Source organism: Zingiber officinale, chromosome 3B (genome assembly GCF_018446385.1).
Source record: "Zingiber officinale cultivar Zhangliang chromosome 3B, Zo_v1.1, whole genome shotgun sequence".
Lineage (NCBI taxonomy): Eukaryota > Viridiplantae > Streptophyta > Magnoliopsida > Zingiberales > Zingiberaceae > Zingiber > Zingiber officinale.
This window is the reverse complement of record NC_055991.1, coordinates 77,408,791-77,423,051: the sequence shown is the minus strand read 5'-3', so window position 1 is coordinate 77,423,051 and position 14,261 is coordinate 77,408,791. Positions and strand designations below refer to the sequence as shown.

General features: G+C 38.8%; 2 protein-coding genes across 2 annotated transcripts; both read left to right on the top strand.

Moving 5' to 3' along the window:
* Nucleotides 1-8,921: 8,921 nt before the first annotated feature.
* Nucleotides 8,922-10,382, top strand: LOC122056595 (NAC domain-containing protein 68-like). The gene is made up of 3 exons (XM_042618612.1): nucleotides 8,922-9,294; nucleotides 9,394-9,680; nucleotides 9,782-10,382. The coding sequence occupies exons 1-3, from the start codon at nucleotides 9,117-9,119 to the stop codon at nucleotides 10,172-10,174; spliced, it is 858 nt and encodes a 285-aa protein (XP_042474546.1). The 5' UTR covers nucleotides 8,922-9,116; the 3' UTR covers nucleotides 10,175-10,382.
* Nucleotides 10,383-10,888: 506 nt separating this feature from the next.
* LOC122056594 (protein NEN4-like) lies at nucleotides 10,889-12,415 on the top strand. The gene is made up of 6 exons (XM_042618611.1): nucleotides 10,889-11,285; nucleotides 11,364-11,521; nucleotides 11,637-11,683; nucleotides 11,758-11,821; nucleotides 11,910-12,095; nucleotides 12,187-12,415. Exons 1-6 carry the CDS (start codon nucleotides 11,027-11,029, stop codon nucleotides 12,268-12,270), a joined length of 798 nt encoding a protein of 265 aa, XP_042474545.1. The 5' UTR covers nucleotides 10,889-11,026; the 3' UTR covers nucleotides 12,271-12,415.
* Nucleotides 12,416-14,261: the final 1,846 nt, after the last annotated feature.

The window sequence follows — 14,261 nt, the reverse complement described above, 5'->3', positions numbered from 1 at the left end:
TCCAAACTGTTGGGTTTTTCGGGCCGCGAAAACCGCTTTTCCGCGTCGCGGAAACCCCGAATCACCCTAGCCAACGGATCTCGTGCGAAGAAAAATTCGAAAACATACGAGTACGAGTTACAAAACTTCTAGATCTACATGATAAAGATCTTTACCCTTGTTGCGTGCCCTTTTGCGTATCCCGCTCGTCCTCGGTACGCCGAATCTCGAAGTTGTCAACGTAGACAACTCTCTACACGTATCCACACGAACACACTAGGTAGAGGTGACCAAAAACCAAGGTGTGCTAGCACCTATGTGGTTCGGCCAAGGAAGGAGGAGAGGGAGAGCTTGAGAGGAAGAAGGAAGAAAATGCACACTTGAATGAAAAATTGAATTCTCATTCAAACAAAAGTGGCCAGCCACTCTACTTTGTGTAACTCCCAAAATTGCATTAAGTGCAATTAATGTGAAGCTATTAAAGACAATGTCTTTGTAACTTCCATGAGGTGGCACCTATGATGATGTGGAGTAACATCATTAGTCCATATCAATGCCAACTCACCAATGAGGTGGCATAAAATCAAGTCAAACTTGACTTTTAATCTTCCTCTCAAGTCAAGTCAAACTTGACCAAATCTCTTCCATGGTTGATCAAATCCAACCATTTGATTCAAGCCAACTTAATATAATGAATCTAATTCATTTAATTAAATTGATTCAATGAGTCAAAATCTAAATTAGACTCATTGTATACATGAATCAACTTGAGTCTAACTCAATTAGCCCAATTTGGATTACTCTTAATCCAATTGGATCCATCAAATGAATCAAGTCCTCTTAGTTCATCATATGAACCTAATCTCCATCTAATTGTCCTTAGTGTGTGACCCTATAGGTTCTTGTAACGTTGGCAATGCCCCTAAACCCATTTAGGAGCATAAGTAATGAGCGGTATCTAGCAACACATCATTACTACCCAAGTTACAAGAATGTTGAGATCCAACATCACCTTGTGACTACTAGTTGTGACTCCTCACAATATATGACAAGTGTCCTTCTATCCTAGACATCTAGATTGGTCAATGTGAAGCATAGACCGTGTAATCCTCTGACCAATCTAAATCTTGAACTCCAAGTAGACTCACTAAATCAAATGAGCTCAATATCCTATATTGACTTATTTGGGCATGGCCATGCACTTCGTGGTCTCACTCTATCAAGAATACCGATGTCTCTCCCGTCATATAGGAGGGATAGATCCCATCTACATCACTCATATCCCTCTGCATAATTTGTTATATACCCAGTAATCGCCTTTATAGTCCACCCAGTTACGGGTGACGTTTGACGAAACCAAAGTACATAACTCCTTATGTAGGGATCTATGGTGACTTCAGGTCTAAGAACTAGTAGTCATACTAATAGCCACATGAGAAAGTATATGACACTCATATAACGATCCATGATACTTTCTCATGGCGGGTCATTCAGTATACATTCTCTAATGTATATCCATGTGTCAACTTGATATCTCTATATCCATGACTTGTGAGATCAAGTCATCGAGTTGACCTACATGCTAGTCTTATTGCATTAACATTGTCCCTGAATGTTAATACTCGACTAGGAATGATTAAGAGTAGTGTTCCCTATATCATCTCACTATCGGTTCAACTAACCGATTGATATAAGTGAGAACCATTTACTCAAGGACATTATTATACTTAGTTTATTTGGCACCAATACAAGTAAGTATAATAACCAAAATCCAAATGCCTTTATTTATATAGAATATGATACAATAAGTCCAAAATACAATCATCAAATGATTGCCTCTAGGGCTCTAGCTAACACAAACAAGAATCAAAGAGCTGATAATTAAGCTAAATAACCTCGGAGAATCGGTAACAAACTGAGACTCGATCCGATATGCGCTCAACGCCTTCCCAAGTTCTCCAGAATGGGCATCCTTAGTAGATGTATACTACATCTCTAAGGACTTTGAGGTAAGTACTTTAGAAAATTTGTTTTTTACATTTGAACTTCACGAGTCTCGAATTGCAGAGCCAAGTCAAGTGAAGTCAAATCTCAATGTTGCCCTATAAACCAAGATGGACGATCCCGATTATGAAGCGTCAATCAACGAATCTGAAGCAGCTCTATTGGTAAGAAAGTTAAATAAATTTATTAAAACTAATAAATTTAGATCGCAGTCAAAAAGGCATCAACGCAACAAAAAGACGGTTCGTTGCTACAATTGCAACGAAGAAGTGTCCTATCAAGGATGACTACCTGAAGATGAAGAAAAAGAACAATGAAAAGGAAATATCAACATCCTCTAAACGCACGAGTCTGAAGGTTACATGGGATGAATCATCTGTTGGGTTTTTCGGACCGCGAAAACCGCTTTTTCGCGTCGCGGAAACCCCGAAACCCCCTAGCCATTGGATCAGTGCGAAGAAAACTTTCAAAAATACGAGTACAAGTTTCAAACTATGATCTACAGTAGATCTACAAAGGAAAAACATTTTATACCTTTGAAGCGTGCCCTCGCAAATCCCGCTCGTCCAACGGTACGCCGGATCTCGAAGTTGTCAACGTAGACAACTCTCTAGTGATATTCACACGAACAAGATGTGTTCTCTAACACACAAGGATGGAGAAGACAGCACCACAAGTGTGCTAGCACTCTCTAGGGCTCTCGGGTAGGATTGGAAGAAGAAGAAAGGAAAAGAAGAGAACACACTCCTCTAAAATCTCTATGTGACTTTCACTAACCTTTCTTCTTGGATTAGATTCACTCTCCTTTCTTCTCCCTTGCTTGAAACCCACGACCAAGAGAAGAGAAGGAGCAAGAAGAGAGCTTAGGAGGAGGAAGATCACTTGAATGAGAGTTACACTTGCAAAATGAAACTCTTTTCATCTAATTAAGTGGGTTGTAACCTCCATGGGATACCATGAGTCACAACTCTTGATAACTCCCATGAGGTGGCACTTCACTTAAGTAACCATCATGATGTGGAGCATCATCATTGATCCACTTAATGCCAACTCACCAATGAGGTGGCATAAAGTCAAGTCAAACTTGACTCTTCATCTTCCTCTCAAGTCAAGTCAAACTTGACTTAATCTCTCTCATGGTTGATCTAATCCAACCATTTAATTCAAGCCAATTTAATATAATGAATCTAATTCATTTAATTAAATTGATTCAATGAGTCATAATCTAAATTAGACTCATTGAACACATGAATCAACTTGAGTCCAACTCAATTAGCCCAATTAGGATTACTCTTAATCCAATTTGATTCATCAAATGAATCCAATCCTCTTGGTTCATCATATGAACCTAATCTCCATCCACTTGTTCTTTGTGTGTGACCCAATAGGTTCTTGTAACGTTGGCAATGCCCCTAAACTCATTTAGAAACATAAGTAATGAGCGGTATCTAGCAATACATCATTACTACCCAAGTTACAAGAATGTTGAGATCCAACATCACCTTGTGACTACAATTGTGACTCCTCACAATATATGACAAGTGTCCTTCTATCCTAGACATCTAGATTAATCAATGTGAGGCATAGACCGTGTCATCCTCTAATCAATCTAAATCTTGAACTCCAAGTAGACTCACTCGATCAAATGAGCTCAACATCTCATGTTGACTCATTTGGGCATGGTCATGCACTTCGTGGTCTAACTCTATCAAGAATACCGATGTCGCTCCCGTCATATAGGAGGGATAGATCCCATCTACATCACTCACATCCCTCTGCATAATTCGTTATATACCCAGTAATCGCCTTTATAGTCCACCCAGTTACGGATGACGTTTGACGAAACTAAAGTACATAACTCCTTATGTAGGGAACCATGGTGACTTCAGGTCTAAGGACTAGTAGTCATACTAATAGCCACATGAGAAAGTATATGACACTCATATAACGATCCATGATACTTTCTCATGGCGGGTCATTCAGTATACATTCTCCAATGCATACCCATGTGTCAACTTGATATCTCTATATCCATGACTTGTGAGATCAAGTCATCGAGTTGACCTACATCCTAGTCTTATTGCATTAACATTGTCCCTGAATGTTAATACTCGACTAGGAATGATTAAGAGTAGTGTTCCCTATATCATCTCACTATCGGTTCAACTAACCGATTGATATAGGTGAGAACCGTCTACTCAAGGACGTTATTATACTTAGTTTATTTGGCACCAATACAAGTAAGTATAATAACCAAAACCAAATGCCTTTATTTATAAAGAATATGATACAACAAGTCCAAAATACAATCATCAAATGATTGGCTCTAGGGCTCTAGCTAACAATAAATGACAAGCGCTGATGGTCAACCATCTTTTCGAAGAAACCTGCTCGGAGATGAGCATAGATGAAGGGGGAGGATCATCAGAAGAAGAAACCTGTGATGAAGGGGGAGCATCAGAAATAGAGGTAAGTGAGGTACGTAATCTAACTCCCAATCAGTCTTTTCAATTTATTAAAGTACTCACTAAAGATTTAGTTAAATTAGAAAAGGAAAATAGTGAGTTAAAGTTAAAATTAGCAAAAGCATATCCTCTAGAAATGTACGATAATTTAAAATTAGAAAATTAAAAATTAAAAATTAAAAATTGAAATTGAAAAATTGAAAAATGATCATGCATGCTTAAATAAATTTTCAAAATCAAAACTTAGGATCTATGGAAAATTAAATTGGTATATTAGAAAACATCAAGGATAACTTAGACAAGTTCCTAAAAGTTATGTACCCCCTAAGTTTTTGATTAATCCGGTAGGAAGGAATCTATACTGTGTTCCAAAATCCTTTCTAAATTAATTTTTTTCTAAGTTAGCGCTTTCAGCAAGAAAAATTAAATAATCAATTTCTTTATGAGGCTTTGTCTAAGAAAGTGGTTGTTGCTCCAATAACCAAGAAGGCCTAGTGCCTCGCCATTGCCTGGAAGCTGAAATATTGAAAGAAAATGTTTAATTAACTTACTGATAAAGAATTGAAAGTAAATTATGCTTTAAAATGTTTTCCCTCTAAATGCCTAAGCTAGAATTTTTTTCGTTTACTTAGAAAATTTTCTTGCTTAATTTTTTTTTCTAAATTCTCAAAAATATTTTGTCTAAAAATGGCCTAAGTCAAAAACTTGAGTATTTTATGACAATTGTTTTTAAACTTGAAAATTTTTTGCTTGATAATTATTACCCCTTTTTTTTTGATGTGATCAAAGGGGGAGAGATAGGTACAATTTAAGGGGGAGTTATTTTAAACTTGAGTTATTTTTTTGATGTGATCAAATCTAAATTTTTTACTTAGTATTGTAAATTTTTTATTGCAATCTTTATGCTTAAAATGTTAGTTTAATAATTTCTTTAAATTATTACTTGTCTGTTTTACCCTAACTTGAACTTGGGTTGACGCACATCAAAAATGGAGAGATTGTTGGACCCCAGGGTTGTTTTGATGTGATCAACCAAGTTAGGTTAGGTTCTGTTTGTTATTTGATCCCTGTGTCTAAGTGTGCAGGAGCTTAGGAGCGCAGGAAGTCGAGCGGAAGATACAACTAGCGAGAAGGACAACACGAGAAGGGAGCCGATGGGCTCGGTGTGTCTGAAGGATGAAAGAGGTGCGGAAGAGTACACCGGTGGATGAGAAGAATGTGCACGACGTTCGAGGGATGAGAAGCCGGGGCGGAAGCCTGCTCGAGGAGAAGGCCGGAAGTTGGGTTCGGGTGAGCCCTATTTCGGATGACCGAGATCACCCAAGCGAGCAAAGTCAGAGTAGAAGACCCGGACTGAGGCAAGCTGAACCAGATTAGAGGTCATGGGCGAAAAATTCAATCGGAGTTGACTTTATGGGTCCGGGCACCCGGAACCATTCCGAGCGCTCGAAATCGTCCGGGGCGCCCGGACTAGAATTTAACCAGATTACAGTCAAACAGCGATCCGTGCGTGGGGGATAAAATTTTATCCCCCCCAGGGCGTCTGGAACCCTTCAGGGTGCCCCGACCAAGGCTATAAATATAGCCTTGGTCCAGAAGCTTGAATCATCTCTCGAATCAACTCTGTATTCAACTTCTAAGCAACTGTCTGAGCTTTAAGTGTGTAAAAGGCTTCTCCGCCTTCAGAGAAGGAGACTTTCTTAGTGCGTTTTTTCAACCGCCTTGGATTAATAACCTTCTTGGTTGTAACCAAATCAATTCGCTGAGTCTTCCTGCTTTTGTTTATTTTATTTTCTTATTATTATTATTGCTATTGTTTTAGAGTTGAAAAGTTTGAGGAGGGTATCTTTGATTTGTAGGCAATTCACCCCTCCCTTCTTGTCGGCCCCACTACGCCAACAGTATCCATGTCGAGCTATCTTCGAGACGACTTCAATAAGTCTAAGTCGTGTCTCCACTTCCGTACTAGCTGAAGGTGGGAGACAGTTCGATCCGAGAGAGGGGTCACTGTCCAATTTGTATCCAACAATAATTGCAACCAAGCGACACAAATCAACCGGTGACTATAACCTTTGTAGTTGTTGTTGGGAGGCCGAAACCTTGCTGACCTCAAGGAACAGCAGCTCTGGCGCCAACAAGATTTTGGCGGCAACTATTGTTGTTTGAAATAGTGCTTCCGACGGTGGAACGACATGGACAGCAGCTTACACTGTTGTTCGACGATGAATCTCGTTGCTGCCGGCGGTGTGGTCCGTGGAAAGAGTGTCCGGGGTTAACAGGTAACCACCGGGAGGAAGCAAATGGCCAACGTCAATGCTGGCCAACGACACAGCGGCGGTGGCGTGCACGCACAACAGCAGTTCGCTGTTGTTAGTGGCTATATTAAAGAACATAAAGACATTATTAAACAAATAGAGTTGCTATATAATTAACCAATAAGTAGCATTGATTGGTTTGCTATCCCATAATGTGTTTCATGGACAGGTTACAAGGAACATCTGTGATGAGCGTAATTCTCTTTTACTATAATGTTGTACTCAATCAGGGCTACCCACAATGTTTAGTGGCTAATGATTTGTTGCGAGGAAGCGAACGAGGGAAGACAATGACCCTTGCGGCCGCTGCTAAGCGAAGACTCTCCAAAGTTTTTTTCTAACGGGTCTGCCTACACTAGGCATGTGCTAGCTCCGTCGCTGTTGGCAACAACACTCTTATATGAACCAACTACATTAGATAGTGAGGATATGTGTTGACTAATATTAATTAGAGATCATAAAGCGTCTATATTATAAAAGCTATGAACTTAGTAGTTATCGCAAATTATTAGTATTAAATAAAATTAAAATATTAATATAATATAACATTAACAAGTGATGATTAAAAAGAACTGAAGAAGTGTTCATAGCTATAAATTATAATTCTAACAATACAATTTATTAGTGTTGATCATACTTAAAGTATCTATACTAGTAGTTATAAATTCATAATTATATAATAACATTAAAAATAAAAGTAATTTTAAAAATAATAATTTATTGATATATAATAAATTAAAAATGACATCTCTTGTCTTGACAATTAATTCCTTGTTTTAATATAAAAATAAAAGCTCTTTTTAAAAGATATATCTATAGTTAATTTGATGGATAGATATTTGAATTTGTAGTGCATTGACCAAGAATTTTTGAATTGTCTTGGGTCAAACTAGAAGACTCTTGCAGATAGCTACTTGTGAAATACCATAAGCAATGACGTAAGCAGCTCCCATTAATGCATGCCCATTGAAGTCAACAAATGTTCAAAGTTGAGTCTCCATCATTATTATATATAATACTCCGTTTTTCATTAAATAATTAATTTTAATTGAAAATTTTCTAATTTATTATCCTGAAATACAATTTTCTTTTTTAAAAAATAAGCCATGTAATATAAGCCGACCATAAAATCTATTAGGTTGACTGGACAGAAAATGACAAAATACGAACAATATCACGATCGATACCTAGTGAATACCTATCAATATGAAACACGGATTTGAAGATCAATCAATGCAAAGAGAGAACGACATTTTACCAAAGACGCACTTGGATTTACAAATTTTTCAAAGAGGTGCATTGTCGTTTTATATTTTTAAGTTGTTTTTTCTCAAAATACTCTTATTATTAAATCATATATATATATATATATATATATATTTTTTTTTTTTTTGATCGGTCAACTGTGTGCAAGGCCATGGAGAGTGTCCACCCTGTGCAGCCAGGAGGATGTGTGCCTAGGCTGCCAGGTGGTCGTGCAACCAGTTTGCTAGGCTGCTAAGCTATCGTGTGGCCAAGCCATAAAAGTGAAGAAAGATATTTAAAAAGAAAAATTCTTTTAAAAATATGAAATTATGGTATGTCCTTTGATTTTTTTTTTTTTTTTTTTTTTTTTTGAAATTCAAGTGCCCCAGAGAGAATGAGGGTTAATAGAGGACAGAGCATTTGCAGAGAGCTAAGTTTAATTTCATCTCAACGATCTACCTCAACCGACTTGGTCACATTTAGCCTAATATTTCTGAAATTCTTAAAAAGTATGAAACATCTAGTCAACCTTCATTAACAGCAATTGGTAACGTGTATTGTATAAATTTTACTTTACTGGAATGATAATTCTAAAACTATTGGATGAGTGTTCATAAATATTTTTAAATTTTATCTTAGTGCCCAATATAAAATTTTTATAGAATTAAATATGTGCCTTTAAAGTTAATGGATTTGAAAAGTTACATATCGTAATTAAAGAAAAAAACTGTGATTTACAATAAAAATAAAATATAATAGTTATGGACAGTAGCTTCTCGAAATATAATATTCACCGATGTTAATTTAAAAAAATAAAATATTTGTAACCAATAATAATAATAATAATAATAATATCACTCTCTCCTTCTTTTTGACTATTTGCTTCCCGTCAAACCATCGCTTACCCGACGAAGCTTCCGCGCTCCATCCCTCGCCGCCGCCCCCGGACGCCCGTGCGCCCTCCTCTTCCTCCTCCTCCCCACTCCGCCTCCCTATATATCTAATCTCCTTCCCGACCTCCCTTCTCCACGTCCCGAACGCCGCCTCATCTCCTCCGTCCACCACCTGCTCGACCCATCGCCTAAAGAGCTTTATAGGTCATACGCTAATGGCCGCGAGGAGAGACGCCGAGGCTGAGCTCAACCTGCCACCGGGCTTCCGTTTCCACCCCACCGACGAGGAGCTCGTCGCCGACTACCTCGTCCGCAAGGCCACCGGCCAGCGCCTCCCGGTATCCATCATCGCCGAGGTCGATCTCTACAAGTTCGACCCCTGGGATCTCCCAGGTCTCACTCTCACTCACGCATTTCAACAAACACCTTGTGGCCATCGGCCATTTGGCCTTTACGTGTTTTGAACTGATCAGTGTGCTTATTTGTGTGCAGAATTGGCGTGGTTTGGGAGCAAAGAATGGTACTTCTTCACTCCGAGAGACCGCAAGTATCAGAACGGTTCGCGGCCGAATCGGGCAGCCGGAAGGGGCTACTGGAAGGCCACCGGGGCCGACAAACCGGTGTCGCTTCCCGGGAGCCACCGGCCCCTCGGTATAAAGAAGGCCTTGGTGTACTACCATGGCAAGGCCCCAAAAGGGGTCAAAACTGATTGGATCATGCATGAGTATCGCCTCGCTGATGTGGACCGATCGGCCAACAACAAGAAGGGCAATCTAAGAGTATAACGATTAACTAACTCGCTATCAAATCATCATCATCATCAAGTCGTGTTTGTCTTAGTTAATAGCTAAATCTTACCCCTCCATTCAACTCTATGCAGTTAGACGAGTGCGTCTTGTGCCGCTTGTACAACAAGAAGAACAATTTGGCAAAGATGCAACAGTGCAAGAAACAGACACTAGCCCCCGTGAAAACTACTGATTCATTTGACACGAACGATGATAATTCGAGGTCGGACAGTTTGTGGACTACAGACTCCGAGTTCGAACACGATAAGGGGCTTCAGGTTGTCACGGGTAGTGGCACCGGAGGGGGGTTTTCGGCGGTGGAAGAGGTGAAAGAGGAGGACGATTGGTTTATGGACCTGAATCTTGACGATTTTCAGAGCAACATGGCAGCCATTGGCTTTGGACCTGCATCAGTGATCAGTATTTCCAATCAAGATTACTACAATCGAAGTTCTATCAGTGGAAGTATTTGGAACAGAAACTAGTTCTATTACCGAACTTCTCGTTGAGCTATTGATCGATTCAATTATAAACAACTTGATTCAATTGATTGAGGCCTCAGCATTGTTCGGTTTGTCGATATGTTTGGTCCAATAGACTTGTTGTAGTTTAAGCAAGTTTGCAATATTAAGAAGGGGTTGCCTATGAATGAATTTAAAGATTTCTCACCAATGGAGCATTCCGACTTTATTATGTCTTTGCACATGTAGAGTTATTTCGAATGCTTGTACTATTCTTGATCTAAAAGGTTCGAAGATTCTACTATGTGGGTTTTTGTGTTAGTTTAGAGGCACTGAATTTGAATATCTATACACTATCCAATCTCATACAGCGGTATAAAATGCAATCGCGATCCCGACAAGTTAAGAAACATAAAATGTTCTTGTTTTATTGGTAGATACAACAGTGACCTCTGTGGCAAGCAAAGCTCAACAAAAGACATTGCTTTGCTCTTGTGTCCTTACAACCTACCTTTTGTAGAAAGAAAGCTGGAATCGTCAAGGTATCGTCTAGTGTATTCGAAACCCCGGATCATATACCAACCGGTTTATCAGCTAACATACGAATCACAAGACCAACACTTGGTTTGCCCTCCAATCTGATTTTTAAAATATCGATATTTTACTTTGCTTTCGAAATTGGATGATGGGGAGTTGAACACATCCAACTAAGACAAGGTATTCTTCCTCTTGACCTTCTACTTGAACTCCAAGCCAAAGAAAGCCAACTACATCAAAGATTCCTCTTGTAATAACATGTAGTATTAATACCCCTTTTAGCCAAGAAGAGGGGAGAAAGAGATCGATAATTTTGAAGTTAGGAGAATTTATTGAAAGATGGGAGAGATGATTGTCTTCTTTGACATCGAGACAACAGCGCCGGCCAGCGATGGCGGGAGATTGTGGATGTTGGAGTTCGGAGCCATATTGGTTTGCCCCCGCAAGCTAAGAGAGGTGGACAGCTTTTGCACTCTGATACGACCGGGTGACCTCTCCACCGTCGCGCCAAAGCGGTTCAGCGGCATCACCCGCGATGCTGTCGCTGCCGCTCCAGCGTTTGAGGAGGTCGCCGACCGCATATTCGGAATCCTTAATGGTACATTGATGCTGCTCTACACTATAAACTATATTGATAATTGAATAGAACTGTTACATTCATTGGAGGTTATTGTAGGAAGGGTTTGGGCAGGCCATAACATCCAAAGATTCGATTGCCACCGTATCAAGGAGGCCTTTGCCGACATCGGTCGGCCGCCACCGGAGCCGAAAGGATTGATCGACTCTTTGGCCATCTTAACGCACGGGTTTGGAAGAAGAGCAGGTGATCTCAAGGTGAGCTAATAAAATTAAACTGTTAAAGGGGGAAAAAGGAACCATAAACTCTAAACACTAAATCCTAAATTCCTTCTTAACTCATGTTAATGGTTTGAATTTGGACAACCATCAGATGGCAACCTTGGCTTCTTACTTTGGCCTTGGGCAGCAAAAACACAGGTCAGAAGTTCGAACAACTCGACAATTTTCTTTCAGAATTCACAATTTAATCAGTGTCTATCGATTGATTGCAGGAGCCTTGATGATGTTAGAATGAACTTAGAGGTCCTCAAGAACTGTGCAACAGTCTTGCTCTTGGTAAAAATATTATTACATTTTTATATATAGTTTAAATGACAAAAAGATCGAGCATAACGCTAAAGAGATTATTAACGAGATAACACAGGAATCCAGCCTTCCACAAATCTATCCAAACAAGAGTTTGGGGAACCAAGGGATGGTGACTAGAAGCAAAGCCAACGGGCGGCCGTTGTCGTGCGGCATGGAAGCCTATCGAAAATCTCCTCCAGCGGCGACTTCCCTCGGAAGCCATCGGGCGTCTCCTTACGAGAAGGATCACAAGATAGGAAAGGTAAGCATCCTCATCAACTTCTATAGTTTCACGAATTCAAAGATATATCTCAGGTACTCTTAATGATGAAGAAGAGGACTAATTAAATTAGGTGATGGAGAGAGCAAAGGATGCTCTAAGGAAGAGTGCATCCCTAAAGACCCTGCTTAAACACTCAAGAACACTGCTTAGGTGAGGAAGAAGAAGGATCAAAGTTGAGGAAGAAAAAGGAGAGCTAATGGAAAAAAAGGATGAATTAGTTCTCTTTTTTGGCCTGTTCAAGTTGATGATGTACATTCTCAATCAGTTTAATTCAATCTTTTCTATTTATCAAGCTTAAAGGAATAAACTAGTAGATTAAAGTCTTTCAATATTGTTCAGATTCTTCTTTTACAATGAAATTAAAACTGGAAATGAAAAACTTAAAGGAACTTTGACTGGATGAATGTTTAAGTAGGTATGTTTCCATAGAGCTGCAAATTCAAGCTTATGAGAAGTATGGTAAATAGAGTTGGCAGATTTATCAAAAATTCATCATCTCACGGGGCAGGGCAGCCGCTAGCCTGGCGGGCTAAGCCAACCAATCCGGGCTAAGCCAACCAATCCAACCTAATATAAGGTGCGCCGTGGGTTAGACGGTTAAAAAGTAAAAAGTATATATAAAAAAGATTGAAAATTTTAAATTTTGATGGCAAATTAGGCGGGCCAGCATGAGTTTTCTATTCTAGTTTTAAGATTTGGAATTTTTTTTCCTCTCAACCCGCGAACTAACCCGAGCTTACTACATACTAACCCGCTTGGATCCACAACCCGCAACGACTGACCCATTTAGGCCCACCAGATTATGGATTGATAAAATTTCAAATCAATTAGCTTAAATTATTTGACGAGTCTACCCGACAGGTGTAACCCAAATTAATAGCTTTAATGACAAATGGATCACTCAATGTAAGAAGAATAATAAGAGAATTAGGCTCTCGAAGGCAGGGTGTCGTGGTTAGGCCTTCCAATGATGGACCAAATATCCAGAGTTCAAGACTCAGTCACGGCGTAATGAGTAATCTTTTACTCAATGGGTAGTAAATCCGAGAACGTTCGCTATCAGGATGTGCCTCCACATACATTTCTCTAATTTATCTTAGTGGTCAATGAAAAAATTTTATGAGATCAGATTAATCATCCTAAGATTTATCAGATCGAAGGCTTATATACTTACTGTCAACTAAAAAATAATGAAAGAATTAGCCATCCATAAGTGTGGTGGTGTAGCGATAAAGCACTAAGAGGAATTATTAAGAGGCTAGGATGCCAATTTTTTAACTATCAATATTTTTAAGGTCGACTTCTAAGTCTATATAAATGATAAGGATATAATTGGATCCTTATAACTCACACATTGTATTCAAGTTTTCCAAGTAGTTAAAGGGCATGCTATGTTACCCATCTTGTTTTTCAAAATACTTCTTTGTGCGGCATATTGGAGTTTATTATAGCCCAAACTAGCAATCGGTTGACTAGGATGTGATGTTCGTAGATTGAAAGTGATTGCAGTCGAGTTGATTGGTCGTCGTGGAGTACTTTTAACTAAAAGTGTTTAGCAATCCTAGAGGTCTTGGATTATTTGCGCTCCTAAGATTCCTCTTAATTTTTCCTTTATTTTTCTAGATTTTGAATCATCTATAATCACCATATATACTCTTTTTTTTTTTTGCTAAAGTATTTAATGTTAAGACCAGTGCGAACTATATAAAAAGGGTAAATAGTTTTAATCACTTCATCTTGATTATGTGCTTATCATTTGAATACGCAGCGAAAAACTTAAATCAACCTTGATTCCATATGTACAATGTTAAAATTTTACATAGTATCTGCCTCTTAAGGCGACTAATCCAAGGTTTAGTCCTAGCAATCTATCATCACTTAATTATCTCCTTCTCAGATACCTTTTTGGATGCAAAGAAGACTCTTACAACCTTTGTTACAATAAAACAACAAGAATACAATGGATAAAAGCAAATATAATGAGTATAAACAACTTTATATGAATCTTGATTTGGATGCTTTCTTATATTATTTGAAATTGTCTCTTATTGGTATGAAAATATACCAGCACTTTGCTCTCAAATCCCCAAAATCGGCCCATCAAATATCCTCAAACCCCTCTTTTAAATTCCTTAGGTCGGGGTT

Bases quoted from the DNA above. Each gene is read 5' to 3' on its own strand.
- LOC122056594 (XM_042618611.1), top strand. From the start codon at position 11,027: ATGGGAGAGATGATTGTCTTCTTTGACATCGAGACAACAGCGCCGGCC. The intron at 11,522-11,636 runs GTGAGCTAATAA...GACAACCATCAG, and splicing joins GAAGAGCAGGTGATCTCAAG to ATGGCAACCTTGGCTTCTTA. The intron at 11,684-11,757 runs GTCAGAAGTTCG...GATTGATTGCAG, and splicing joins CTTGGGCAGCAAAAACACAG to GAGCCTTGATGATGTTAGAA.
- LOC122056595 (XM_042618612.1), top strand. From the start codon at position 9,117: ATGGCCGCGAGGAGAGACGCCGAGGCTGAGCTCAACCTGCCACCGGGC. The intron at 9,295-9,393 runs GTCTCACTCTCA...ATTTGTGTGCAG, and splicing joins CGACCCCTGGGATCTCCCAG to AATTGGCGTGGTTTGGGAGC. The intron at 9,681-9,781 runs GTATAACGATTA...AACTCTATGCAG, and splicing joins ACAAGAAGGGCAATCTAAGA to TTAGACGAGTGCGTCTTGTG.